At 42.3% G+C, this 26,662-nt stretch overlaps 1 protein-coding gene across 7 annotated transcripts in view; it reads right to left on the reverse strand.

The window, feature by feature from the left end:
* Nucleotides 1-26,662, reverse strand: part of PRDM5 (PR/SET domain 5) — a 140,610-nt gene that overhangs the window by 78,597 nt on the left and 35,351 nt on the right. For 6 of the 7 annotated variants that reach the window (XM_054031061.1, XM_054031062.1, XM_054031060.1 and 3 more), the window contains exons 4-9: nt 25,362-25,572; nt 24,462-24,636; nt 22,032-22,124; nt 21,648-21,769; nt 7,078-7,157; nt 1,027-1,111 (exon numbers count right to left, since the gene is read on the reverse strand). In XM_054031061.1, coding sequence (XP_053887036.1) covers nt 1,027-1,111; nt 7,078-7,157; nt 21,648-21,769; nt 22,032-22,124; nt 24,462-24,636; nt 25,362-25,572 — 766 coding nt within the window. The remainder of the gene's footprint in view (nt 1-1,026; nt 1,112-7,077; nt 7,158-21,647; nt 21,770-22,031; nt 22,125-24,461; nt 24,637-25,361; nt 25,573-26,662) is intronic. The other variant, XM_054031058.1, reaches the window with a different exon arrangement.

The raw sequence follows: 26,662 nt of genomic DNA on the forward strand, positions 1-26,662 counted from the left end.
TGATTAATTAGCTTAAATCAAAAGAAAATGACTTCAAAGAGGAAAAGCTTGCTTCCAGATTACAAATGTGAAAGAGGACATGACAGTTTAAATGTTTTAAAAGTTAATTAACAATATACATATCATATTAGTTTCAAAAACCAAAAGTTGCTATGCAAAAGCCTTTCTGCTTGAACTGGTGACTCAAACCCAAGCCCTGTAGTCTCACCCAAAAGCATCAATAAGCTAAAAGCCTCTGGATAAAGCTTATTTGAAAATAAATGTGATTGCAGTATGTTGCAACCAAGAAAGCAGATATATTAAAAGGCTCCGCTGTTACAAAATCCTGCATGTTTAAACTTTAATGTATTTGACAGAACCAAGTTTGTGCCTCCATTGTGTTTGTTGATGTTTCCAATTACTGGATGAAAGACTAAGAAACGCCAGGTTCCAAAGATCAAAAATGCTGGCAGTGCCAATTCATATAATACTGCCAGACCTGCAGACAGAGGGTGCTGCCAGTCACAGTGACCTGCTCAACCAAACATCAGGCAGGCTGATATGTTAATGTGTGGTCTACTGCATAGTGTGGAGTATAAACTGCTTTATTCTGACTAGGAGCTCTGTGCTCATAATGTGAGTCCATTAGAAAATCTGAATGTCTCTCCTTTTATCACAGTCCTGCCTGGGTCATATCCCAGTTCTGCACCCCTTCCATTCAACCATTTAGACACCTAAACCCCTACACAAAACAAGCAGCAATGTTATTTCTTCTCCAAACCCCATAGCATTGCACTCTCCCATCCCAGCTAGCCTGAAGGAGAAGCTTGAAGAAGTTGCCAGGAACAGGAGGTTGCACCATTAAATTTGGACCTTTCACTGGTGCAAAGAGAGTTAGCTGGCACCAGATTTACTTGCACCAGCCCCAGACACTGCAGAATCCATCAAAACGTCTATAAAAAAATAACATAAGGCAATATACCTCAAGGACCAATTCCACTATACATGAAAAAACACAGGTTTTTTTTTTTGTTTTTTTTTTTTTACCTGAGTGAGTTATCATATGGCGTTTTAGCTGGTTAGCTGAAATAAATTTCTTGTCACATTCCTGACACTCAAAGATCTCATGAACCTGCAAAATGAGTGTTTAATGATAATTAAATATGTGTCTCAAACAAGATCACACATCTTAGATATACAGAACATCTCTAACAGACTGTAATTATTTCTTAGCTAGTAGCTATGTTAATACTCATGGAGATATTGTGATTTCTTTCTTAATTATCCCATGCTGAACAACAGTGTGTCTCAAAAATCAAATCTTCATACCTCTGAACCAACATTTATCACTAAGACACCACACAGGAATGAAGATTATGTAAATATGTAAAATATCACATTCATTTTAAATCTCATCAATATGGAAACGAAGCAAAAAAATAAATAAATGTTGAAAACCTTGCAAAAATATTTTCAGTTCATTTATTTCCAGTAAGCATGGGCTTATAAATAACAAAAAGAGCTTGAAAGTTTGTCTCTCTCACCAACAGAAGTTGATCCAGTAAAAAATGGTTACCTTTTTGTAACTGTTGTTCTTCGAGATGTGTTGTTCATGTCCATTCCAAGCAGGTGTGTGCGCGGTGGGTGCACGCCAACCAGAAGATCTTCCCCTTGCAGCGTCCGTTGGGTCAGCCTGGCGCCCCCTGGAGTGGCGCCTCCATGGCGCCCTACATAGGGGCCCGCCAACCCTCCACCCCCTCAGTTCCTTCTTGCCGGCACTCCGACAGAAGGGAAGGAGGGTGGGTATTGGAATGGACATGAACAACACATCTCGAAGAACAACAGTTACAAAAAGGTAGGTAACAGTTTTTTCTTCTTCGAGTGATTGTTCATGTCCATTCCAAGCAGGTGACTCACAAGCCTGATCTTAGGCGGTGGGGTTGGAGTTCACTGCGGATTGGAGCACTGTGCAGCCGAAGGCTGCATCGTCTCTGGCCTGGTGCGTGATGGCATAGTGCGATGTAAATGTGTGGATTGAGGACCACATGGCAGCTCTGCATATTTCCTGTGTCGGGATCTGAGCCAGGAATGCCGCAGAGGAGGCCTGTGCCCTTGTGGAGTGGGCCATGATCGGCAGGGCAGGCACCTTAGCCCGACCGTAGCATTCTCGGATGCAGGCTGTGATCCATGAGGAGATCCGCTGTGATGAGACAGGGAGTCCCTTCATTCTGTTGGCCATGGCAACAAAGAGTTGCGTTGATTTCCTGAACAGTTTGGTTCTTTCAATATAGAATGCCAGGGCCCTGCAAACATCTAGGGAATGCAGACTGTGCTCCGTGCCGGAGGAGTGTGGCTCAGGGTGGAACACATGGAGAAAAATGTCTTGACCCATGTGGAATTGGGAGACCACCTTTGGAAGGAACGCCAGGTGTGGCCTGAGTTGGACTTTGTCTTTGTGGAAGGCAGTGTATGGAGGCTCGGACGTCAGTGCTCTGAGTTCCGACACCCTCCTGGCCGAGGTGATAGCCACTAGGAATGCGACCATATATGAGAGATATAACAGAGAGCACGTAGCCAGGGGCTCTAAGGGGGGCCCTGTGAGGGCAGAAAGGACCAAATTGAGGACCCAAGCCGGTGCTGGTTGTTGAGTATGCGGGAACAGTCTGTCCAGGCCCTTGAAGAAGCGACCAACCAATGGATTTGCGAAAACTGAACCACCTTCCACTCCTGGGTGGAACGCTGAGATGTGGCTATAGGTAATTGTAGTCCCCCTGTTGAGTACACCTTTCTGCCACACAGGTCCAACTTTTTGACCTCCCTGTTCTTCGGTGTAGATCCCTGGTACCTTTGACGCTCCCTTTGGGTGGCCGCATCCATGACCAGCCTCTCTGTCTTTTTGGCCATAGGGGCCAACAAAGCTGGTGTCTGCCACAAAGTGCGGGACGTATCAGCTATCATTTTGATCAATGGTAGGGCCACCCTGGATGGGCCCGAGACTGGGACACTGCTATGCTTGCTGCAAGAGCAAGCAAAGTTCCAGCTAGCCGTCACCGGCGGTAAGAAGGAACTGAGGGGGTGGAGGGTCGGCAGGCCCCTATATAGGGCGCCATGGAGGCGCCACGGCCGACCCTACAGACACTGCTAGGGGAAAGTCTTCTGGCTGGCGTGCACGTGACATGCACACACCTGCTTGGAATGGACATGAACAATCACTCGAAGAAGAAGAAATATTACCTCATCCACCATGTCTCTCTAACAAAAGAACACACATGCAATCATTTTCAAAAAGCATAATAAATATGAAATGCTATTGGAGTCTACTAGGTGTATGTGCACGCAACCGGATGGATCTGTCCAAGCAATCATCTAAGGCCTGGACTGGACCTGATGCTGCACTAATGACTGTATTTTGAAGCAAATTAAATATTTTAATTGTCTAAAACCCAGTTATAATACTCCACAAGGCTTCCACGCCCTTCCATTTACATATTATTCAATGTAAACAGGACAAAAAAGTCTTATTTATCCAAAAAACTCTTATCCAAAATTAGGTTATGCCCCTCAGTGGATATCATTTGTACTGAAAAATTTCTTGTTTATCCAGATAAATTCCGTAGTCCCTGCTCCCTATTGATTCACGTGGTTTTACTATATTCTGTTTCAGCTTCATTGGTTTTTCTTCTTCTGGGGTTGAAGTTCAGATTTGTATAATTCCACAGACCTGCCTCCTCACAATATAGCAATTCCTCCCCGAATATTTAAGACACCTTATTTCAGGAGACGAGTGTTTGTTTTTCTTTAGAGTAGACTACTATTAATGCATCAGAGTCTAGATTGCTATCTAATTCCATGTGACTGTCTGATTTCAATTTATGAACTTCTGTTATACACAATTTGCTTTTCTCCTAAAAAGAAAGTGACAGTCTTAGTAGGTAATTAAACAGATTTCTATACATAGAAAAAGAAAAAAAAAGCTTTTTTTGCCTCTCCCTATATCAAGAATGACTTCACACAGAAACAGTTTAATTTAATATTTGGTTGCACACACCCCCCTACCAGGGTAGATCAAGAGGGATTAAAAAGTCAGACATTTTTAGAATTGTGATTATCTGATCAAGGTCTATGTACCCTCAACAAATCATATTTCCTCATTTAAAAAAGTGACACTCTCAGAAATCTTCATTTGGCCTATTAAAAAGGACAAAAGTCCTTTGAATAACTTTGCAGAGGTGAACCTGAGGGATTAACTTTGCAGAGTATAGTTTAAAAAAGGCTAGCTTCTGTTAAACTTACTCATATTGAGCTACCTCACTCCAATGCCACTGGGGCCAGTGAGACCACATGTGGAGGAAGGGTATTACTCACTGTGAGTTAGGGGGTAAATAGCCAACATGGATTTTCCTTTTTCAAGACAAGTATTGCATTTACGTGTCTCCAGTCTTCTGGGACCTCACCCATCCTCCATGAGTTCTTCAGGATAATGGCTAATGGTTCTGAGATAGTTTTGGCTAGTTCCTTAAGTACCCTCGGATGAATTTCATCAGGCCTTGCCAACCTGTATACAGCTAACTTATTTAAATATTCTTTAACCTGTTATTTCCTTATTCTGACTTGAGTTCCTTTCCCCTTGCTATTAATATTAACTGTGTTCAGTATTTGATCACCATTAATTTTTTTAAGAGAAGACTGAAGCAAAATAGGCATTAAACATCTCAGTCTTCGTGATGTCATCTGTTATTAACTCTCCTTCCCCACTAACTAATGAACCTATACTTTCTTTCATCTTTCTCTTGTTCCTAATGTAATTATACAACCTCATCTTATTGTCTTTTGTGTCCCTTGTGAGTTCCCTTGTACTTTAGCCTCTCATTTTATCCCTACATATTTGCGCTATTCCTTCGCATTGGGATAGTTCGCTGTTGTGCTTTTAATACTGTCCCTTTGAGAAACTGCCAGCTCTCCTGAACTCCTTTTTTCCTTAGATTTTCTTCCCATAGGACCTTCGCTGGCAATTCTCTGAGTTTGTTAAACTCTGTTTTTTTAAGTCTATTGTGCTTATTCTGCTGCTCTCATTCCTTCCTTTACTTCAAGTCATGAAATCTATCATGTCATGATCACTTTCATCTAAATTGCCTTCTACACTCACAACCAATTCCTCCCTCTTATTCAGAATCAAGTCTAAAATGGCTGCCTTCCTGATTACCTCCTCCACCTTCTGAAACAAGAAATTGTCCCCAATACATTCCAAGAACTTATTAGATATTTGGTGTTTTGGAGTATTAATTTAACTACCCAGACGTCTATTGGAAAAGTCTCCCATAACTACCAGGTCTTGCATTTTGGATATTTCTGTTATTTGTTCTAGAAATAATTCATCTACCTCCTCCTGCTGATTTGGTAGTCTATAGGGGACCCCTGCCATGACATGGCCCTGCTTTTTCCCCTTTTCACCCTCACCCACAGACTTTCAATGTCTATACTTACGCGCTGGTTCGGCAGCAGGCAATCGAATTTCTGGGTTCGATTTATCGCGTCTTGTCTGGACACGATAAATCAAACCCAGAAGTGCTCCCCGTCGACTCCGGTAATCCTGCTCGGCGCGAGGAGTATGCGGAATCGACGGGGGAGCCTGCCTGCCGCGTCTGGACCGTGGTAAGTTCGAACTAAGGTACGTCAACTTCAGCTACGTTATTCACGCAGCTGAACTTGCGTACCTTAGTTCGAATTGGGGGGTTAGTGTAGACCAGGCCTTAGTGATGCAATTAAGTCATAATTTATTTTATGGACTAATACTGCCAGTTCCTCCTCTTTCTTCCCTATACTCCTTGCATGTGTGCACATACATCTAAGATGTTGGGCAAATTCCCCTACTGTTTTCCATCTTATTGCTCCTATTAACCTATTGTAATTTTCCATGTGTGACAAGCTTGATCTAGGGCTGAATAGGCATTCAGTCTATCTGCCATTAGTGTCACAGGCAAAGCTTGTCAATGGATCCTTTGGCTGGCAGGATCTGCAGGGATTTATAACAACTTGGACAAAGTAATGATCTTATCTACTAGCCTAACAATGACATGCCTACAAAAGTGGGACATTCCTGGTTTGCAGGGTCATATGGCTACCTTAGTGTGCAATGGTTTGTGGGTACCATGCTAAAACAAAATAGGATGCATTTCGATTAGGTTTGAGAAGGCATGGTAGAATTTGTAAGGCTTTTTCAAGAAAAAGTACAGGAGAACATTAATGCTAGCAAGCAAATCACAAAAAGCTAGTACAAGGGATTACCACTCCCCTTGCAACATCTTATTTTAATTGATACCATCTACTTCCTCACTGGATTTAGATTATAACTAGGACATTATTAAAGACTTACAGTTAATCTGATAAACGTTAAAATGTAGGCTTCTGTAGAAACATTAAAATGTAGGGTTTTGGTGATTTATCAAATTAATCTTGCGGGGTCTTCCTTTGCACAGAATGGATTCCGAATCTCATATTCATAACCCTGTATTTCTATACTAACTCCATTATTTTCAGGAAATTAACTCCTTCTGTGCAGGTTATTAAAGATTACACTATTTCAATTTATGCACAAACATTTTGGGGGGGAGGGGGGAGAAGTGGAACTTTTTATACTAACCAAATAACTCAAAAAGATTGCATACAACACCCTTAGGACTGTGATGTTATTTTCACAAAGGGTAGTAAGACAAAACTGGTTTGCATTTTATGCATAGGAAGAGAGATTCACAGATTTACTTTAATGGCTAAAATACACTTGGATTCACTTCCCTCCTTGTGAACTGCAGACAAAAAAAAGGGGGGGGGGAGGGCAGACAATTTTGTTTGAGCTTGGTAATGTGAACATGACACACATGAAATTTTATATTTGGTAAAAAAGATACATTAGAATGAAACCAGGAGTACTGTAGATACAAAAATAAATACTCATAATCAAAGAAAAGGCACTGCTTTTGTAACCAAGAAAAAGACTACCCAATAGTTTGTATTACAGCAGCTCTCAAGTGACTCATGCTCCCTGGCCTTACATCTTGGTGAAGTCAAAGACTGCTGCGGGTCAGCTTTCATCTTACTGACCTTTCGATGCTCTTGAAGATTTGTAGCCGAGGAACACTTCTTATTGCACACAGAGCACATCAACTTCTTCCTAGAATTTCCTAGAACAGAAACAAAATACATCTTAACAAGAAACATCTTAAAAAGCAAGTGCAAAGAAAGAAACCAAATGTTTCCACTGGGTGTGTGATTTTTCACAAGTCATTTGACTGACAGAAAATTTTACATTTGTAACCCATCTTCATGGTATTGGGTTACAAGAGTTCTCTGTAGGTGTCCTATAAGCTATTTTTTCAATAGAATGTAAATCAAGAAAGGTTTCTTTTTTTTTTTCTTTTTTTTTTTTTTTTTTAAAGAAAAGAATGCAATAAACTTGAAGTATCATCTAATACCAATCTTCATGTCACAACTAAAAAACATTGTTATTCAGAAGCCAAAACAATTATCCACAAAAACTTCATGTTACAAGTTAATGAATGAATGTTTGGAAACAGTGAAACAACGAGAAATAAGATCCATACTGAAGTCAACACCAAAGCTTCCATTTTCTGTAATGACAGCCTGGCCTAAAAGTTGTAAGTATTCTACCCTGCTAGGTGTGCAGTAAGAAACAGAATTCTATCAACATTTTCTTAACTTAGGGCATTTGTAATAGAACTGCATCATGAATACAAATCTAATCTATCATGCAAAACTATAAACCCAGTTAAAGGTCAGCTACCAGATGTATTTCCCTTCCTTTTTCACAGTTTGTTTAAAAAGTGACAGAGCATTTAATTAGGTTTGTCAATTAATTACTGTGATTTCAAGTTCATGTTAGTACCACACAAAGCTGTTTTAATACAGGGCACAATTACTACAAACTTAGTTCTTTGTTTATAACCCAACTTCCACGTGAAATGTCTCCTGACATATCTCCAAGAATTACACTACATTACACTAAAAAGAAAGGGCACAATGTTAAACAGGAGGCAAAATGGTGTTTCTTGGAAGAGCAATGAAGCATAGATCAGAAATTAACACATCAGAAGGTTTCCAGCTCAAGATTTTTCCAGGCTTCAAGTGTCTGATCTTCTCCACACTTGTCCTCCTGAAGATTGTACATTTCTTTTGATTATTTGCTTTTCCAATTTCTTTCTTCAGAATATTTTACAAATAATTAAATCAGCTTTTTGAATTGGATCTGATCTTTATCCTCCCTGAAAATTGTTAAACAAATCAGTTTAACAAGAATAATAAAGACACCCCTCCCCCATCTGCTTATTCATTCAAATATTTAAAATACATGAGTGGTGTGGGCACCTAGCCCATGAATTAAAAATTACAACATAAGCACAGACAAAGGACTGCCCATAAATATACCCCACCTCAATCCACAGCAGCCTTAACAATGAGGGAACAAAGATGTGTGCTCAGAAGGTTAACAAATCTGGACTCTTATCCAAAAAACCAGAGGACGCCTCAGAGAGAATGCTCTGCCTGCTGCTCCCTCTACTGAGCGACCTCCAGTTTCAGCACCACTGCTGTTCTCTACTGTGGCAGTATATCACAGGGAGGGCCAGTCTCTCAGGAAACCAGGTGTCACACCATTTAGGCCTTTATAAGTTAAAATCGACATCTTGAATTCCTCCAACAATCTTACTTGAAGCTAGCATAGATCATAAGCACTGGTCTGAGTCAACCTAATCTTGAGGCAACAAAGGCCCGGATAATTGTGTCAAAATCTCACTCTTGCCTTGTCAATGCTTAGGGATGGCATCTAACCTCTACTGCATTCAGGTCTTTATCAGTCATTGAACACGAGGAATTGGTGGATGAAATAAAAAGGGCTTGTTTCACTGACACGGATTTCAGAGACAAATGGCATTCTGTGAGCCAAATTCTCACTTACAGAGGAGGGCACTAAAAGCTAAATATCCAACCATCAATGTATCATTGGACCTTGGGGCAGACTATTCTCTTCTAAGAACTGTATCATGGTCTCTTGGTAAGTTAGCATGATGAACTTTTTAGTGACTTCCATTGCATATGCAGCAAGACTATAGACGGAAGCCTCTGTCAAAATGCTGGTGCACTAATATGTTTAGATTATAGCCAAGTGGAGTCAAATTCCTTGAGTCTGTATACTTGGCGAAGGCCAGCAGGCTGCTGCTGAAAAGAAATAGGGATTCTGAGGTATGACACCTTAGTAGCAGAACAAGCCTTTTTCTCAGTGCCTGCCAGGGCTGCAGGGAACAATGCCATTTGTAGAGCATACATGTTTACAAACCATTTTTCCTTATTGCCATTTTGTCCCATCCTTGTCTCTCCCACCTCTATTGTATACAGTTTCCTGCCATACCCCATCCTTTGTGTATATCTTTACTCTGTTTCCCTTGTTGCCTTGCTCTTTTTGTATATTTTACTACTGTTCTTCCCACTTCTCCTGGCTCCAAGTCCTCCCTTATTTCTTATTCTTCTAATGATTTGTGTGTTTATCATCCTTCTGTTCTTTCATTTTCTCTCTTCTTACCTCATTTCTAGGTCTGTCTTATGCCTTTTCCCATCTCCAATATCTTCTCATGCTCTTCCTCTTCGCACAAGCCTCTTGTCCCTCTCTTCTCCACCCCTGCCTGGACAAAAGTTAAGATCTTTTTCCTGACAGGAACTGCTTTCACTCCTGCTGCAGTCTGCTAGCTTCTAAGCTCCAATCAGGAACAGAGAAGACTTCCATCTTTAAAATTCTTCTTTCTTATGAGGCCTATAAAACCCTTGACCTTGACAAAAGTCTGTCATCCATTCCAAAAACAGACAAGATAATCTCCTTAGGGGACTTTTAACACAAGAGTGGGCCGAGACTCTAAGGTATGGAACAGCACCAATGGGAAAGAAGGAGTGGGTAAGACCAATTCCAATGGCATCCTTCTACTCAGCAAATGCACAGAGCATGGACTTGAGATCACAAACACAATCTTCAGACAAAGCAACAAGTAAAAAACATCTTGGCAACACCCCCGCTCAAAACAGTGGCACCTCCTAAACTAAGTAATTGTAAGAATGCAGGATCTAAAAGACATCCAAATTACCCAGGAGCAGACTATTGCTGGACTGACCACTGTGTGGTGAGGTCAGTCATGTCCATCAGGATAGCACCAGAACACAGAAAGCAATTCAAATCACACAGACAGCAATACAACATTCAAAAACTTCAATCCTCAAGTCACCAAGAGAACTTCAAAGCACACCTTAGTGAAAAACTGACCACACGCATACCTGGAAATGATAACACAAGCGTCAAAGAAGACTGGGAAGTCCTAAAATAGACCATCTATGAAGAATCCATCAGCCTTGCTACCTGCTGCCATCAGGACTGGTTAGATGACAAAAACACTGAGATTACAGCCCTCCTGGACCAGAACAGGAAAGCTTTATGCAACTGGCAGAATCATCCATTATCCAGTCAGAAGCAGAGCTCTTTCCATCAGCTTAAAGCGGAGGTTCAAAAGAGGATCTGAGAAATCAAAAACAAATGGTGGGAGGACAAAGCAAAATAAATCCAAGCATTTACTGACAGATATGATATGCAGATTTTTTTCTGAGACAAAGACCTTGTACGGATGAAGCGCATGTGGCCTCACACTGCTGAGATCTGAAGAGGGTAGCATGCTTCTTAAAGGCAACGAATGCATCAAAGAGCACTGGAAGGAATATTTCCAAAAGCTTCCAAATCAAGATTCAACTGTGACTGATAACACCATTGACTCCATCTCTCCATACCCAAATTGGGAAGCTCTTGCCAAACCACCAACACCTGAGGAGGTCTGCAAAGCAGTTAAGCAAATGAAGAACAAAGCTCCAGGTCCGGATGGCATACCAGCTGAAGTACTGAAAGTACTTCATTTGCTGATCCTCAAAATCTAGCGCACCAAAGAAATCCCTGCCAACTTACGTAATGCTAACATCGTCATCATTTTCAAAAAGGGAGACAAGGCCGACTGTGGCAACTATCGAGGCATTGCCTTTCTCTCCATCACTGGGAAGATTCTTAATAGAATCTTACTGATTCGCCTGCTCCCTCTTGCAGAGCAAGTACTTCCAGAGTCCCAGTGCGGCTTCAGACCATCACGAGGCACCACTGACATGATTTTCGCAGCCAGGCAGATCCAGGAAAGACATCAAGAACATCACCAGGAATTGTATATGGCTTTTATCGATCTGACCAAAGCCTTCAATTCTGTAAATTGTGAGGCTCTGTGGAAAATCATGTCAAAGTTTGGCTTCCCAAGCAAATTTAGCACTATTGTAAGACTCATCCATGACCAGATGACTGCCTCCATCCTGTGAAATGGCTCTACCGCTGAGCTCTTTGCATCTGAACTGGCGTAAAACAAGATTGTGTACTGGCACCCATCCTCTTCTCCATTATCCTAGCAACTATGAAAACGCTAATCCAAGACAGTCCACTACAGGGCACTGGCATCCAATATTGGACTGATGGCAACCTTTTTAACCACTCTCACCTCTGTGCCAGAACTAAAGTAACATCAGAAACAATAACTGAACTCCAGTAGCTGATGATTGTGCTGTAGTTGCACACTCAAAGGAGGATCTACAAACAGCCCATAACTGTTTCTCTGAAGCTTACTAAAGACTAGGGCTAACAGTAAACATTGTCAAAACAAGAGCTCTCCACCAGCCAGCTCCCAGTCAATCATCAGACCTAGCAGGGAAGTTCTATATTGATAGAGAAGAACTGGAAAATGTAGAACATTTTGCCTATCTCGGCAACCACCTCTCACAGAGGGCATACATAGACATTGAGATTCAGCACAGAATCCGCTTTGCCAGCCTTGCCTTTGGCAGACTGTCTCGACTATTGTGTTCAACAACCATGACATCAGAACACACAATAGACTTTTAGAGTAGCAGCTGTGTTAGTCTGTATCCGCAAAAAGAACAGGAGTACTTGTGGCACCTTAGAGACTAACGAATTCATTTGAGCATAAGCTTTCATGGGCTACAGCCCACTTCATCGGATGCATGTAGTGGAAAATACAGTAGGAAGATATATATACACAGACACACACACATACACAGACACACACAGAACATGAAACAATGGGTGTTACCATACACACTATAAGGAGAGTGATCAGTTAAGGTGAACTATTATCAGCAGGAGAGAAAAAGAACTGTTTGTAGTGGTAATGAAAATGGCCCATTTCCAGCAATTGACAAGGAGATGTGAGGAACTGTAGTGGGGGAGGAGGGAAATAAGCATGGGGAAATAGTTTTATTTTGTGTAATGGCCCATTCACTCCCAGTCTTTATTCAAGCCTAATTTAATGGTGTCCAATATGCAAATTAATTCCAATTCAACAGTCTCTCATTGGAGTCTGTTTTTGAAGTTTTTTTGTTGTAATATTGTGACTTTTAGGTCTGTAATCGAGTGGCCAGGGAGATTGAAGTGTTCTCCAACTGGTTTCAGTTTATAAACCAGTGGTAATCTCAACCCTATGGGTGAAAGACTTGGGTAACTTACAGAAAACACCTGAAAAACCTGGAACACAAGCACTTTCTCCAGAAAAAATCTTCAACATAAAGTGCAAGAGTGACCTCACTAACATCAGTGTCCTTACAGAGGCCAACACCTTCAGTATTGAGGCCTTGATTATGCAGCACCAGTGAGGTGGAGTGGACACTGTGTGTGCATGCCTGATGCATGCCTACCAAAGCAACTGCTGTACGCCCAACTCACCAAAGGAGAAAGGAAACTGGGAGGCCAAAAGAAATGCTTCAAAGACATCCTCAAATAAACATCAAGAGATGTAAACATCAATACCATGCACTGGGAGACAGTAGCCTAGGACAGGCTCTCTGGCGAACACTTGTCAGAGAAGGAACAATCACTTTTGAGGAAAATCTCCTTGCCGTGGTGACAGAAAAATGCCAGAAAAGAAAGGACAGATGATTGTTATAGCAATCTTGGCCCATCTCTGCCTTCCAACATAACCTGAAACTTCTGCCAATGAGTTTGTGGCTCAGTGATTGGACTCCTTAATGACCAAAGGACCCATAAAAATAAAACTTGTGGAAGAAATCATCTTTGACGAGGGATCGCAGACGATGACAAAACAGTTGACAACAGTTAGGCTCTGGTCTCCGCACACCAGCAGCCTATCATGATGATCAATATTGTCTCGTTGTTTCTGTATCCATCTGTTGTTTCTTGTCTTATACTTGTATTTCAAGTTGCTTAGGGAGATTGTTCTGTATTTGAACAGCAACTAGTACAATGTGTCCTGGTCCACAACTAGAACACCTAATTTCCCTGGTAATCAGTTGAAGCGACTGGTAAGTCAAACAGTTGACAGCTGGCTGCTGGAGATGTTGCTGTGTGAGACACACACAGTAAAGTTAATGAGAAGGAAGGTGGGTGGCTTCTGGGATGACCAAACACCACAGGAAAATGGGACAAAAGAATATCATCCTGGACACCCAGACTGTCCCTCCACAATAATCCCCACCAACATGAGTATCTAGTATCCCAAGGCACCTTATTCCAAGATGATTGCTAAATCATAATCTATTCTTCTACCCCCTTGGCTTTTTGATGGAAGAAAGGCAGAGGTGCACTTGGTCTACTTTCAATCAAACACCATCCATACGGAATTTCAACTTCAACTGATAATATAAAATACTGATTGATAAATAGGAAAAAAAGACTATTTACTCAAACATGAAAATTGAAATTAATTTAAATACATTATTTATCTTACTACAATATAGATATTGTTTAAGCACTGTATGAAAGTATACAATTATATTCTCTTAAAAATGCTGAAAAGACTTCTAATCTCAAATGAGCCACAGCCGCAGGTAGCTAGAAACTGGAACATTCCATAGCCTGTGGGGACTACATTTAACAAAACATGTCTTAATCCTCAGTGTTTCAGTCTGCAGAAGATTGATTAGGATAAAACTAAAAAGACATTAAGCTAGAAAATAAAGTCTGCATATATCACAGCCATGTACCAAAATCCCGTAGTTAAGAAGGGAAGTCTATAGTGTTCTATCACTTTCCAGATCATCTTTCTTACTCCACAGTTTTATTTCAAAGTTAACACTAATATAGTTAGCAAACATTTTGCACAATGCACTCACTATATGCAGGAATGAACAAAGTTAATAGCATGCTGTAAATATTAATGCATAAGATTTCAAGAGCCTTGAATACTCCGTTTACTCAATTATTTTAAAGAAGTCATTTTAGCCTAGATCATCAAAAGGTAGACGGACACCTAAATACCTCTGAAGATCTGGGGCTCTGCCACAATGGCTAGTGAAAATGAAAGTGAAATCATCTTTAGAAATGTTGTCCTTGTACATAGAGCAGATTGCACTTGTATTACACACTGTCGATACCTTACTGCAATATAGTCAGTCATCAGTCCTTATTTTGAATTTGTAACCGATAGGGAATTGCTTTACTTCACTCTTCGGGAGCTCCTAGAAATGACTCCTTCAAGACATTTTCATGTAACCATTATTAAGAAATATACCTAGTTCCTTATATCAGAGCTCTAGTGAGATTTTTGGGGGAATAAGTGGAGAGTGAGAGTTACAAACTTCTCTCTGAGAGCTATACTGTGCCTAAGCACAGTCCTGTATAGGGGGCACATGTATCCATGTATAGGGGGCACACGTACACTCCATTGTGCATGGAGAAGGAGAAGCCCAAGGAACTCCTTTCCAGCTCTTACCTTCCTCCTTGAGAGGTGTGAGACTGTAATCTGCTACTGCTCCTCCCCAGTAGATTACTTTCCCTCAGGCATTTTTATCACTTGTGTTTTCCAGTATGGTGGAGGAGCAGAATCAAGGCTCTGCCCACTCCCCACCCACCTAAGCAGGCAGAAAAGTAGCAGCCCCATGGTGACTGCTCCCCACCATGCTTGAAGTGGTAATGCACAGAGGCCACAGGAAAGTTTGGCGAAGTCTGATACCCCTGCATGACTGCATAAGGCTGGCCCTAATTATGCACTGCCAATAGAAAATGGAAGGTTCTGCTCTCCCTGAGTGGCTGCTGCCAGCCTACTTCCTTTTTTCCTTTATGCAGAGAATTTTAACTGCTTAGTGTTCTTTTGATCTCAATCTCTGGCCCTTCTGGCAACAAGCAAATAGGCTAACTCACCGATTGTTTCTCTTAAGGACCCTGCATATTCTCCCTGTACATATCTCATCTCTGTCATTGTTTCATTTCCTATTTGCTCCTCTCTAACAGCCTCTTTTGATTTAACTCCCTGCAGTCAGCCAGAATAATATCAAGCAGGTAAACTGAGTACATATAAAATGCATACAAAATAATACAGCTATCTCCCTGGTTCTCCAACATCCAAGGATCGCATTAGCCCTCTTTCCTACAGCATCACACTGGGAGGTCACGTTAAGTGCTTGTCCATTATGACCCCTTATCTTTTTGAGAGTCTCTGCTTTCCAGGATATAGTCCCACATTCTATAGGCATGGCATAAATGCTTTGTTCCTTTGGTTCTACATTTTGCTGTATTACAACAAATTTTGTTTGAATGGGCCCAGCTTACCAAGTGAGCCAGATTGCTCTGAGTGACTGCTCTATTTCCATCATTATTTACCTTTCTGCCAATCTTTAGGTCATCTGCAAGATATATCATCAATGATTTCTATGTACTTCCGGATCACTGATGAACATATTCAATAGTGTTGGACCTACTACTAATCCCTGGAGAACCCCAGAAAAAAACAATCCCATTCAAAGATGATTCTTCATTGACAACTACTTTTTTAGATCTGTCAGGCAGTTTTTGATCCATTTAAGATGTGCTTTACTGATATTGTATAGTGCTATTTTTGAAATTAAAATGCCATAAGGTATTAAGTCAAATGCCTTACAAAAATCTAAGTATATTACATCTATGTAGTTAACTTTATCAACCAAATCTGAAATATCAAAAAATGAAATGAGGTTTGTTTGATAAGACCCATTTTCCATACAAACATATTGACTGTTGTTAATTATAGTCTCACTCTTAGCTCTTTATTAATTGAATCTTGTATCAGTTTTCCATTATTTTGCTCAGGATTCATGCTTGGCTAACTGATTCATACTTAAATTACCCAGGTCACCTTGCCTGGCTTTTCTGAATATTAGCATACATTAGCACTCTTCCAATCTTCTGGAATTTCCCGGGTATACCCAGATTGATTAAAAATTAACATCAGGAAGCCAGACATCTCAGCCACCTCTTTTAGGACTCTTGGGTATAAGTCATATGGGCCTCCTAATTTTAAAATGTCTAGCCTAGTAAATGCTAACATATTCCTGAGGCCTGGTCTACACTAGGAGGTTATGTCGAATTTACCAGCGTTAAATCGAATTAACCCTGCACCCGTCCACACAACAAAGCTATTTAGTTCGACATAGAGGTCTCTTAAATTCGATTTCTGTACTCCTCCCCAACGAGGGGAGTAGCGCTAAATTCGACATGGCCATGTCCAATTAGGGTAGGTGTGGATGGAAATCGACGCTAATAGCTCCGGGAGCTATCCCACAGTGCACCACTCTGACACTCTGGACAGCAGTCCGAGCTCGGATGCTTTGACCAGCCACACAGGAAAAGCCCCGGAAAAATTTGAATTCCTTTTCCTGTCTGGGCAGTTTGAATCTCATTTCCTGTTTGGACATCGTGGCGAGCTCAGCAGCACTGGCAACGATGCAGAGTTCTCCAGCAGAGGTGACCATGCAATCTCAGAATAGAAAGAGGGCCCCAGCATGGACCGATCAGGAAGTCTTGGATCTGATCACTGTGTGGGGCAATGAGACCATGCTTTCGGAGCTGCGATCGAAAAGACGGAATGCAAAAATCTACGAGAAGATCTCAAAAGCCATGACAGAGAGAGGATACAGCCGGGATGCAACTCAGTGCCGCGTGAAAATCAAGGAGCTGAGACAAGCGTACCAGAAGACCAAAGAGTCAAACGGACGCTCCGGATCCCAGCCCCAGACAAGTCATTTCTAAGAGGCACTGCATTCCATTCGAGGTGCGGCTGCCACCATTACCCCACCACTGACCGTGGACTCTGAGGATGGGATATTGTCGACGGCCGCTTCCTCGGAGAGGTTAGCGGATGGGGAAGATGAGGAAGGTGAGAAGGAGGACGAGGCAGTCGACAGCGCTTACAACGCTGATTTCCCAGACAGCCAGAATCTTTTCATCACCCTCATAGAGATCCCCTACCAACCGTCCCCAGGCGTTAACCCTGACCCTGAATCAGGGGAAGGATCAGTCGGTAAGTGTTTTAAACATGTAAACATTTATTTTAAACAGAACAGGAATATTATCAATGGGTTTTTCATGATTTGTTTGCCCTAGGCGCTTCTCGTTTTAGTCCTTGGCAGTGCAACTACTGCAAAAGAATCTAGCAATGTCCGGTTTATCATGATTATTTTGCCCTAGGCGCTCTACTTTTTAGTCCTTGCCAGTGCAGCTACTGGAAAAGAAGGTCTATATGTACAGGGATAGAGCAGAAATCCTCATGGGACATCTCAACGAAGCTCTCCTGGAGGTAATTGGAAAGCCTTTGCATGAGGTTCCTGGGGAGAGCGGCCTTATTGTGTCCTCCGTAGAGGAAACTTTTCCTCGCCAGGCTATCATCAAGTACTCTGAGAACATTGCCTTGCAGAGCATGGCAGCATACGGCCCTGGTTTTTGCTGGCTTTCACGCAGCATGCGTTCTTTCTCGGTCTCCGAAATTCTCAGCAGAGTGATGTCGCTCATGGTGACGTGCTTAGAATTAGGGGAATGTTACTATTGGGACTGCTTGCCTGTTCCTTTACAGAACTCTCACCGGCGGTTTACAGCCACATGGTGGAGGCGGGAGAGGGGCAGCATACAGGGATCTTTCCCGGGGACAGCCGCGAGGGGGTGGGAAAGGGGCAGAGTTCATGCTTGCCGAATTGCCGGCAGCAGGAACTGTCCAACGATAGGAGCATTGCTTTGAACGTGAAAGGAGGGCAGAGCTATAATTTAAGTTTTAAGCAGCCAAAAGTCTACGGCTTACCATGTCAGCCTGCTACCCGAATTCCGCTGTCCTGCCCCGGTTGTCTGATCTCCACTGCAAGACCCCAGGCTCTGAATGCGAAGGCCGAAAATTCGACCTTGTCCTGAGTGCGCATGTGATAGGTGCTGTGCATGGTCTTGTTCACAGAGAAAGACTATGTTCATTGTTCACAAAAAATTATCTTTGTGAGGAATTCACTCCCTTTTTCCCATCCCACAGCTGCGAATGTCTCCCGACCTACCATGCCATCCCCCTCGCAGAGGCTGGCACAGATTAGGCGGAGAAAGAAAAGGACACGGGACGACATGTTCTCAGAACTTATGGGCTGCTCCCGAGCCGAGTCGGCACAGCAGACCCAGTAGAGGGAGAACATGTCTCAATACCAGCGAGCACACAGCGAACGGGAGGAGAGGTGGTGGCAGGAAGACCAGCAGGTGACTCAAACACTGCTTGGACTAATGAGGGAGCAAACGGACACGCTCCGGCGCCTTGTGATGTTCTGCAGGACCGGAGGCAGGAGGACAGAGCCCCGCTGCAGTCTATCTCTAACCGCCATCCCCCGCCACAAAGTCCCATAACCCCCTCACCCAAAGTCCCAAGAAGGAGGGGCGGCAGGGGCCGTGAAAACTGTCACTCCACCCCAGCAGACTGCTCAAGTACCAGAAGGCTCTCATTCCCAAAAATTTGACAAGTCCTTTCCTTCCCGCTTCACCCAAGCCCCCGTCCCAGTTTCATCACCTACCTGTGTAGTTGTTAATAAAAGATACGTTTCTGTTAATTACTGTATCCATCATGTTCTTTTAGGGGAGACTGTGTTTGAAGGGCGGGAAGGGGGTTGGTAATTAGAGAGGACAGTCACCTTTACCAGGATACAAATATGGGGACAGGTTCAGCAGAAGGTCACACACACACACATTGCAGTCACTAGGCACCCTGGTCAGTCTGGGAGGTGTTTTTCATGTTCTGTGTGGGGGGGGAGGCATGTGACTTTGTGGCGGGGGAGGGCGGATAGAGATCTTATGCAGTGGTCCTTGTCCTGGACCACAGAGCCACGCAGCAGGGGATCTGTAACCGTCCTCCCCCGCCACAAAGTCACATAGCCCCGAAAAGGAGGGGTGGCAGGCTCCGTTGAAACAACCAGTCCACCACTGCGGACCACTCTATTAGCAGAAGCCTGTCATTCCTCGAGTTTAGAAGCGTTCTTTCCATCAGTACGCCCGCTACCCACCACAGTCTGCGTCCCACTTTCAACACTTTACTGCGAAATGCATAATAAAGAAAACGGTGTTCATTAACAAAGTTCCATGTCTTTTATTTTTAAACGTGTGTTGGAAGGGGGGGGACGGGGTGAACGGGGTATGTAGCTGGAGAGGATAGTCAACAGTAAGTGGGTAAGGAAACGGGGGCAGGTTCAGCTTCTCTTTAAACAAACTTAATAGTCACAGGTTACCCTGCTCACTGAGGAACCTAGCTTTCAAAGCCTCCTGGATGCACAACGCGTCCCGCTGGGCTCTTCTAATCGCACGGCTAGCTGGCTGGGCGTAATCAGCAGCCAGGCTATTCGCCTCAACCTCCCACCCCGCCATAAAGGTCTCCCCCTTGCTCTCACACAGATTGTGGAGCACACAGCAAGCTGCAATACCAATGGGGATACTGGTTTCGCTGAGATCAGAGCGAGTCAGTAAGCTTCTCCATCTCCCCTTGAGACGTCCAAAAGCACACTCCACCACCATTCTGCACTTGCTCAGCCGGTAGTTGAAGAGTTCTTTTGCACTGTCCAGGGTGCCTGTATAAGGCTTCATGAGCCAGGGCATTAGCGGGTAGGCTGGGTCCCCGAGGATCACTATAGGCATCTCCAGATCCCCAACAGTTATTTTCTGGTCCGGGAAGTAAATACCTTCCTGCAGCCGTCTAAACAGACCAGAGTTCCTGAAAACACGAGCGTCATGAACCTTGCCCGGCCATCCTACGTTGATGTTGGTAAAACGTCCCCTATGGTCCACCAGTGCTTGCAGCACCATTGAAAAGTAGCCCTTTCGGTTAATGTACTGGCTGGCCTGGTGGTCCGGTCCCAGGATAGGGATGTGAGTTCCATCTATAGCTCCACCGCAGTTTGGGAATCCCATCGCAGCGAAGCCATCTATGATGACCTGGATGTTTCCAAGGGTCACTACCTTTGACAGCACTAGCTCAACGATTGCGTTGGCTACTTGCATCACAGTAACCTCCACAGTAGATTTCCAGACGCCAAAATGATTCGCGACTGACCGGTAGCTGTCTGGCGTTGCAAGCTTCCAGAGGGATCTGGCCACTCGCTTCTGGACAGTCAGGGCTGCTCGCATCCGGGTGTCCTTACGCTTCAGGGCAGGGGACAGCAACTCAAAGTTCAAGGAAAATTCCCTTCCGCATATGAAAGTTTCACAGCCACTGTGATTCATCCCAGACCTGCAGCACTATGCGGTCCCACCAGTCCGTGCTTGTTTCCTGGGCCCAGAATCGCCGTTCCACAGCATCAACATGACCCATTGTGACCATGATGTTCACTGCGCGGGGTCCCGTGCTTTGCGAGAGGTCTGTGCCACTCTCAGACTTCATGTCCTCACCGCGCTGCCGTAGCCTCCTCTCCCGATTTCTCAGTATCTGCCTCTGGAAAAGGTGGATGATAAGCTGCGAGGTGTTGACAACAACCATAACTGCAGCGATGGTCGCAGCAGGCTCCATGCTCGCAGTGTTGTGGCGTCCGCGCTGTCATTCACCAGAAAAGTGCGCGAACTGATTGCCCGCCGGCGCTTTCAGGAAGGGAGGGCGGGAGTGACGGTTGGATGACGACAGTTACCCAAAACCACCCTTGACACATTTTTTTCCCCAGCAGGCACTGGGGGCTCGACCCAGAATTCCAATGGGCAGCGGGGACTGCGGGAACTGTGGGATAGCTGCCCACAGTGCACCGCTTCCAATGTTGACGCTTGCCCCGTTAGTGTGGACTCACAAAGTCGAATTACTATCCTTAGTGTGGATGCACATGTTCGACTTTGTAATATCGATTCCACATATTCGATTTAAGTACAATCGAAATACTCTCATAGTGTAGACATACCCTGAGTTACTAATGGATACAAGAGTAGTTCATCATCCACATGAGAGATGAGTACATCATCTTCCTTCTTTCCAAATACAGAACTGACATCTTATTGAACAATTCTGCCTTTTGTCCATCATTTTTAACAATTTTGCCATCTCCTTCTAGTAATGGCCATTTACCATTGTTAGGATTTCTTTTATTCCTGATATACTTAGTTATATCCACAGCCTTTGGAAGAAGTGGGAAGGTTACATTAATTTTACTCAAATCAAAACATTACAGAAATAGGACCTGCAACTAAATGAAAATGTATCAAGAATACCATTTGAAGTGGAATGAAAGATGGTTCTTGCTTTGGTTTGTGAATAAAAAGTTGTCTGTTAGGCAACAGATCAGCAATCCTGTTAATAATGTTATATTCAATCATTTCTTACCAGTGTGAACATTTTCCTTGTGCTTTTTCAGAGCATCCTTACTTTTGAACCTCTTCCCGCAGCTATCAGCCTTGCATATGAATCTAGCATCCCCTCTGCATGCCTCTTTGTGCTGCTCATAACTATATTGGATAACCAGCAAAGGAAAAATAATACATGAAGACATAGCTAGAGAACACAGACTCACAGCAAGCACTCTGAGCTTAACACATGCCACACAGCAGAGTTCCAGGGCCACCTCATGCATTACTTACAGCTGGTAGGAATGAAAGTATTTCACTTCTTTCACTGTTAGGATTCACATAAACTAATAAGCTTGAAAGCAAACATGCAAAGGGAGGCCAGCAATGATATGACAGCAGTCCAGTAACTCAGACACAAAACCTCGACTCTGAGCTGAAGGACGTATTGCAAACAGAACACTGAAAACTTCTCCAAGTGTCTCCTGGATTGACATTCTCTGTGCACTGAAGGACGCTAGGGGAAAAGATAAAACAAAATATAAGGCAAATATTCTCTAAACAATGTTTTGACTGTAACAGTTAGAGAAGATACGCCCAATCTTACACACAAGTACCTTTACAAACTTTGAGTTCAGTGGGACTACTCACATGCATAAATATGAGAGACAAGGTGGATGAGATAATATCTTTTACTGCACCAACCTCTGTTAGTGAGACACGAGCTTTCAAGCTTACATGGAGCTCTTACTGAGATCTGCCAAAAGAAGAACAGGAGTACTTGTGGCACCTTAGAGACTAACAAATATATGCATCTGAAGAAGTGGGCTGTAGTCCACGAAAGCTTATGCTCTAATAAATTTGTTAGTCTCTAAGGTGCCACAAGTACTCCTGTTCTTCTTTTTGCGGATACAGACTAACACGGCTGTTACTCTGAAACCTGTCATTACTCAGATCTGAGAAACATACTCAGTGTCACAGCTAAATACAAGGTGAGCAGATTGTTTAGCATAAGTAGTTAATTCATATTTCAAGGGACCGTTCAAGGTGAAGTGGCCCATTTACACCCCTCCAATCAAAGGAGGGAAAGAAAAGTGTTGTGAAAGCAGCTTGGGAGTGTGAGAGTATAGGGGCTGTTATTACGTTAACTGTTGTAGACTATTGTAATGAGCCATAAATCTAGTACCTCTATTCAGTCCATGACTTTTAGTGATTAGCGAAGTTATGAATTTAAGTTTTGAGGCTAATCTTTGGAGGTTCTACTTCATATTTAGCTATGACATTCTGATTACCTTTCCCAGACCTTAAGAAGAGTTCTGTGTAAACTTGAAAGCTTGTCTTTCTCATCAACAGAAGTTGGTCCAATAAAAGATATTACTCATCCATCTTGCCCCTCTAATATCCTGGGACTGACATGGCTAAAGTTTGGGGCCACGGTATAAAATGGAAAGCTATTCTCAATTACCAATGCACTTGTCTTTTTCTCCCCAAGTGCTGTTTATGTAGATATATAAATAAATAAATAAAAATCGGATTCCACAATTGTCAACTGAATCAATGGGAAGAAAAGGGAAGAGCTACAAGTATGGTTGAGAGCTTGTTTCATACAGAAAAAATGTTCAATCAGGTTCAATCATCACTGGGATTCACAGTCTGTTACCAACCCATTTTTAAGTTCTCAGCCATTTTCGGCTTTTTTTACCCTTTGCAAATTACACCAAGACGACAGCAAAGGCTTTCACCTAGTTTTTAATAAATTTAACTAGTCACCTAGCACAAATCAAATGCCAAATTATAGATTAGAAGGACGAAAGTTTATTTTTGCTTGAAAACATTTTGTTCCCTCTACAAAATACTACTCCAGAAAAATCACATTATTCAGAAAAGCACACAGAGCATTTGCTTATAAGTAAGAGATAATCATTTAAGAGATTAATATGATGTTATCTACATGAAAACAACAGATTGCTTCATTACAGAAACAGTTTAATGTGGCTATGTAATATTATTTTACTCTTTTTCCAATATGAAACAGTTAGATTAAATGGGGTACCCTCTATAACTAAATCTACAGTAAAAAAAAAAGTGCATCCACTTAATCCACAATTTGATTTACTTACAAGCATTGTGTATTAGAAGAAAAACACAGGATAATAATCAATTAGATTAGGAAAGTTTTCATGTAAAGTATGTTGTACCTGACTTTAAAGGCTAAATATACACAATAATGGACAGAACTGAAAGTGATTTGCTTTTAAATCTTGCCTCTTTTTCATGTTTCAATTTATATTTTGTTCTGACCACAAAGGTTCAATTAAATCAACATGAAGTGGTTTTTATTCCTCTTTCTTTGTCCTTTTACATTTTCATCTCCCTACTTCAAAGTTTTATTCTAATTCCACAATGGCACCCGTTGGAGATAGCTGAGATGCCATCTGTTTCCATGAGGCTCCTTGATAAAATAGTCCACTGATGTAGACCAAAGTTCCAGCATTGCACAACAGCTCTGCTATGCAATACAATACATGAATTACACAGCCTTTTCCCCCCAGACCAGCCTTCCTAAAGGCACCAATTATTTAAACATTAATGGCACTAGTGATTCAAACTAAAGGTCTGTACGAAGTACAGCAAGTCAACATATTCAAAAATTAATGTACTGGGCAAAGTATGAAAGGCTAATTAAATTACTAAAGGCAATGAAATTTAATGCAACCCTAGCCTCTTAAATCACAACACCATTGGAAAAGAGGCATGAAAGCTGCAGGCAACAGAAACTGTAGTTAATGATGTGACTAAGCTTACTGATTGGTTTAAAGGGTTATTTATAGAAAGCACTCTTGTGTGTACGCACTGTCTTTGTAAGGCTTGTTTAACTGGGAATTTCTTTCCACAGTTCCTGCACTTAAATTCCTTTTCCTCACTAGGTTTTTGGTGCAGCGTCTGAAGGTGTTCAGCTAGGATCTCCTGGCTGGCAAAACTGGATTCACAATTTGGACATGTGTGGTCCTCTTTGCAGCTGAGAGAATCTACAGAGTTTGGGGGGGAACAAAAAAAATACATTAGTAGAGGTACAGTTTCTAGGCAATTATATTCCTGATTACTTTAAAAGTGAGGTCCTACTCTGAAAAGGGACTATGTAAAATGGCCTCATGGGATTCACCAAGCTCAGTGGGTCCATTGTTTCTCAAAGGATTATCCATACCAAATCCCAGGACAAGTAGGGTTAATTTTGCTAAATGCCAACACTGCAAACAAACTGGATTCCTTCCTTTTGGTGCATCATATCAATCAGTGGTCTGCAGGCCAAGTTCGGCCTTCAGTTATGCCTAGGCAACCTCATTCCCTTCAGTGTGGCTGTGCAGATTACTGAAATTTGCTGATGCTCCACAATAAAGAACAGAAACCAGCTCACTGTCCCTCTGCTGTGTTGCCTTTACTAACAGGAGTAAGAAGTAATATAAAGGTCGAGCACCAATTCATCAATGCTCTACACACTTTTGGCATTTGCAGCAACGTATCATTCTGCTCTAGTAGCTTTACAACCATTTCGCACTCTCTTTCAATGGAGGTAAATGACTCCACACGCGCAAGGGAGCAGAGGACAGGGCCCTCAGTTTTGCCACACAAATGAGTAAAATATGCATATAGACATCTTCAGTTTCTCACCCGTCAGAAGTTTTTGTTTTCTTGTTTTGATATAGTTTTTAACACACAAAAGCTACTTTAGTTCTCACGCATGTCTCATCTGTACCTTTCTCACCAGCTTGTTGTAGTTCTTTATTGCTGTTGTTACTACTATTATTATTATTATTATTATTATTGTCTTCATCTTCTTGGTTAAGGATCACTTCCTCCTCCTCCTCCTCCTCTGCTTCTTCCATATCACTGTCAAGGTAGCCAATCAGCAGCTCTGTATCCGTTTCAATATCTTCAACAGCGAGATAGAAAATGTTTTCACCTTCCTATTGCAAAGAATAAATACAAGCAAGGAATCACCATAACAGAAAATAAAACTCTAGAGTCAGGTCGTGGATCCTACTGGCACAAAGCCAGCTTAAATAGCTACTGAAGGATTCAGGTGACAGAGTCAATTCTCCAAGTGGCACCAGTTGGCATAGCCCTTCTCAGCTTTCTCTCCTGGTGTAGGGTGTGTGGATAGAGGGTCCTATCACTTGGGTGAGGCTTGGATGCTGGAATATCCTCTGAGAATGATCTATAACCTCTGCTAAGGGATAGGTTTAAGAGAAGGGTGTGTAAAGGTGATGTACCTCTGCCCTCCTCTACCATCATCCTCAGCACACCAAGAACTTTAGGGCTGGAAAGTGAAGCACTCAAAAATTAGGAAGTGCTAGAAGGAAAATAGCCTGTGCAACCCAAGCTATGCCCCTTGTGTGTGTCTATATGCATTATAATATAGCCTTCACTTACATGGTTACATAGCACTTTTTTCCACAGGACCCCAGCCTTCTTATTGAATAGGCTTTCTACTCTGATCATAAGCTTAAATTATAGAATTACAACAGACACACTCATAATACACCCTTTCACACACTAATCTTAAAGTCAAATCCTCAGCTGGTGTAAATTATTGTTGCTATGCTGATTCATACTAACTGAAGTTCTAGGCCAAATACTGTACCTGGTTTAAAAAAAAAAATGCCCCAAAATCATCTCCAGAAGCATCTGGAATGAACAGTAAGCTGCCAAATAGATACATGAGCTAACTACTCTGTGTCTCACAATGTTTACTTAACCAAAGCTTTATATATATATATGCCATTTAACAAAAGCAGCTGTCTCCTCATAAGCTGATCTACTAGGCTGCCTTTTCTGCTGTACATAAGCCAAGTGCTTTGGGTGCTACCCAAGGCAACTAAAGGAGAATCATGTTTACCTAATGAAGACTTCCAAGTGCGGTCATAAATCTTAATTCTTATCTGATTAACATCCAGTAAAGTTAATAGAACCTTCTTTACAGTATATCTAGATTGTAGCAAGCTTCATAACACAAGGACAAGATAATGATTTTTAATTTAAACTGTCAACAGGAAT

This window comes from Malaclemys terrapin, chromosome 5, assembly GCF_027887155.1.
Source record: "Malaclemys terrapin pileata isolate rMalTer1 chromosome 5, rMalTer1.hap1, whole genome shotgun sequence".
Lineage (NCBI taxonomy): Eukaryota > Metazoa > Chordata > Testudines > Emydidae > Malaclemys > Malaclemys terrapin.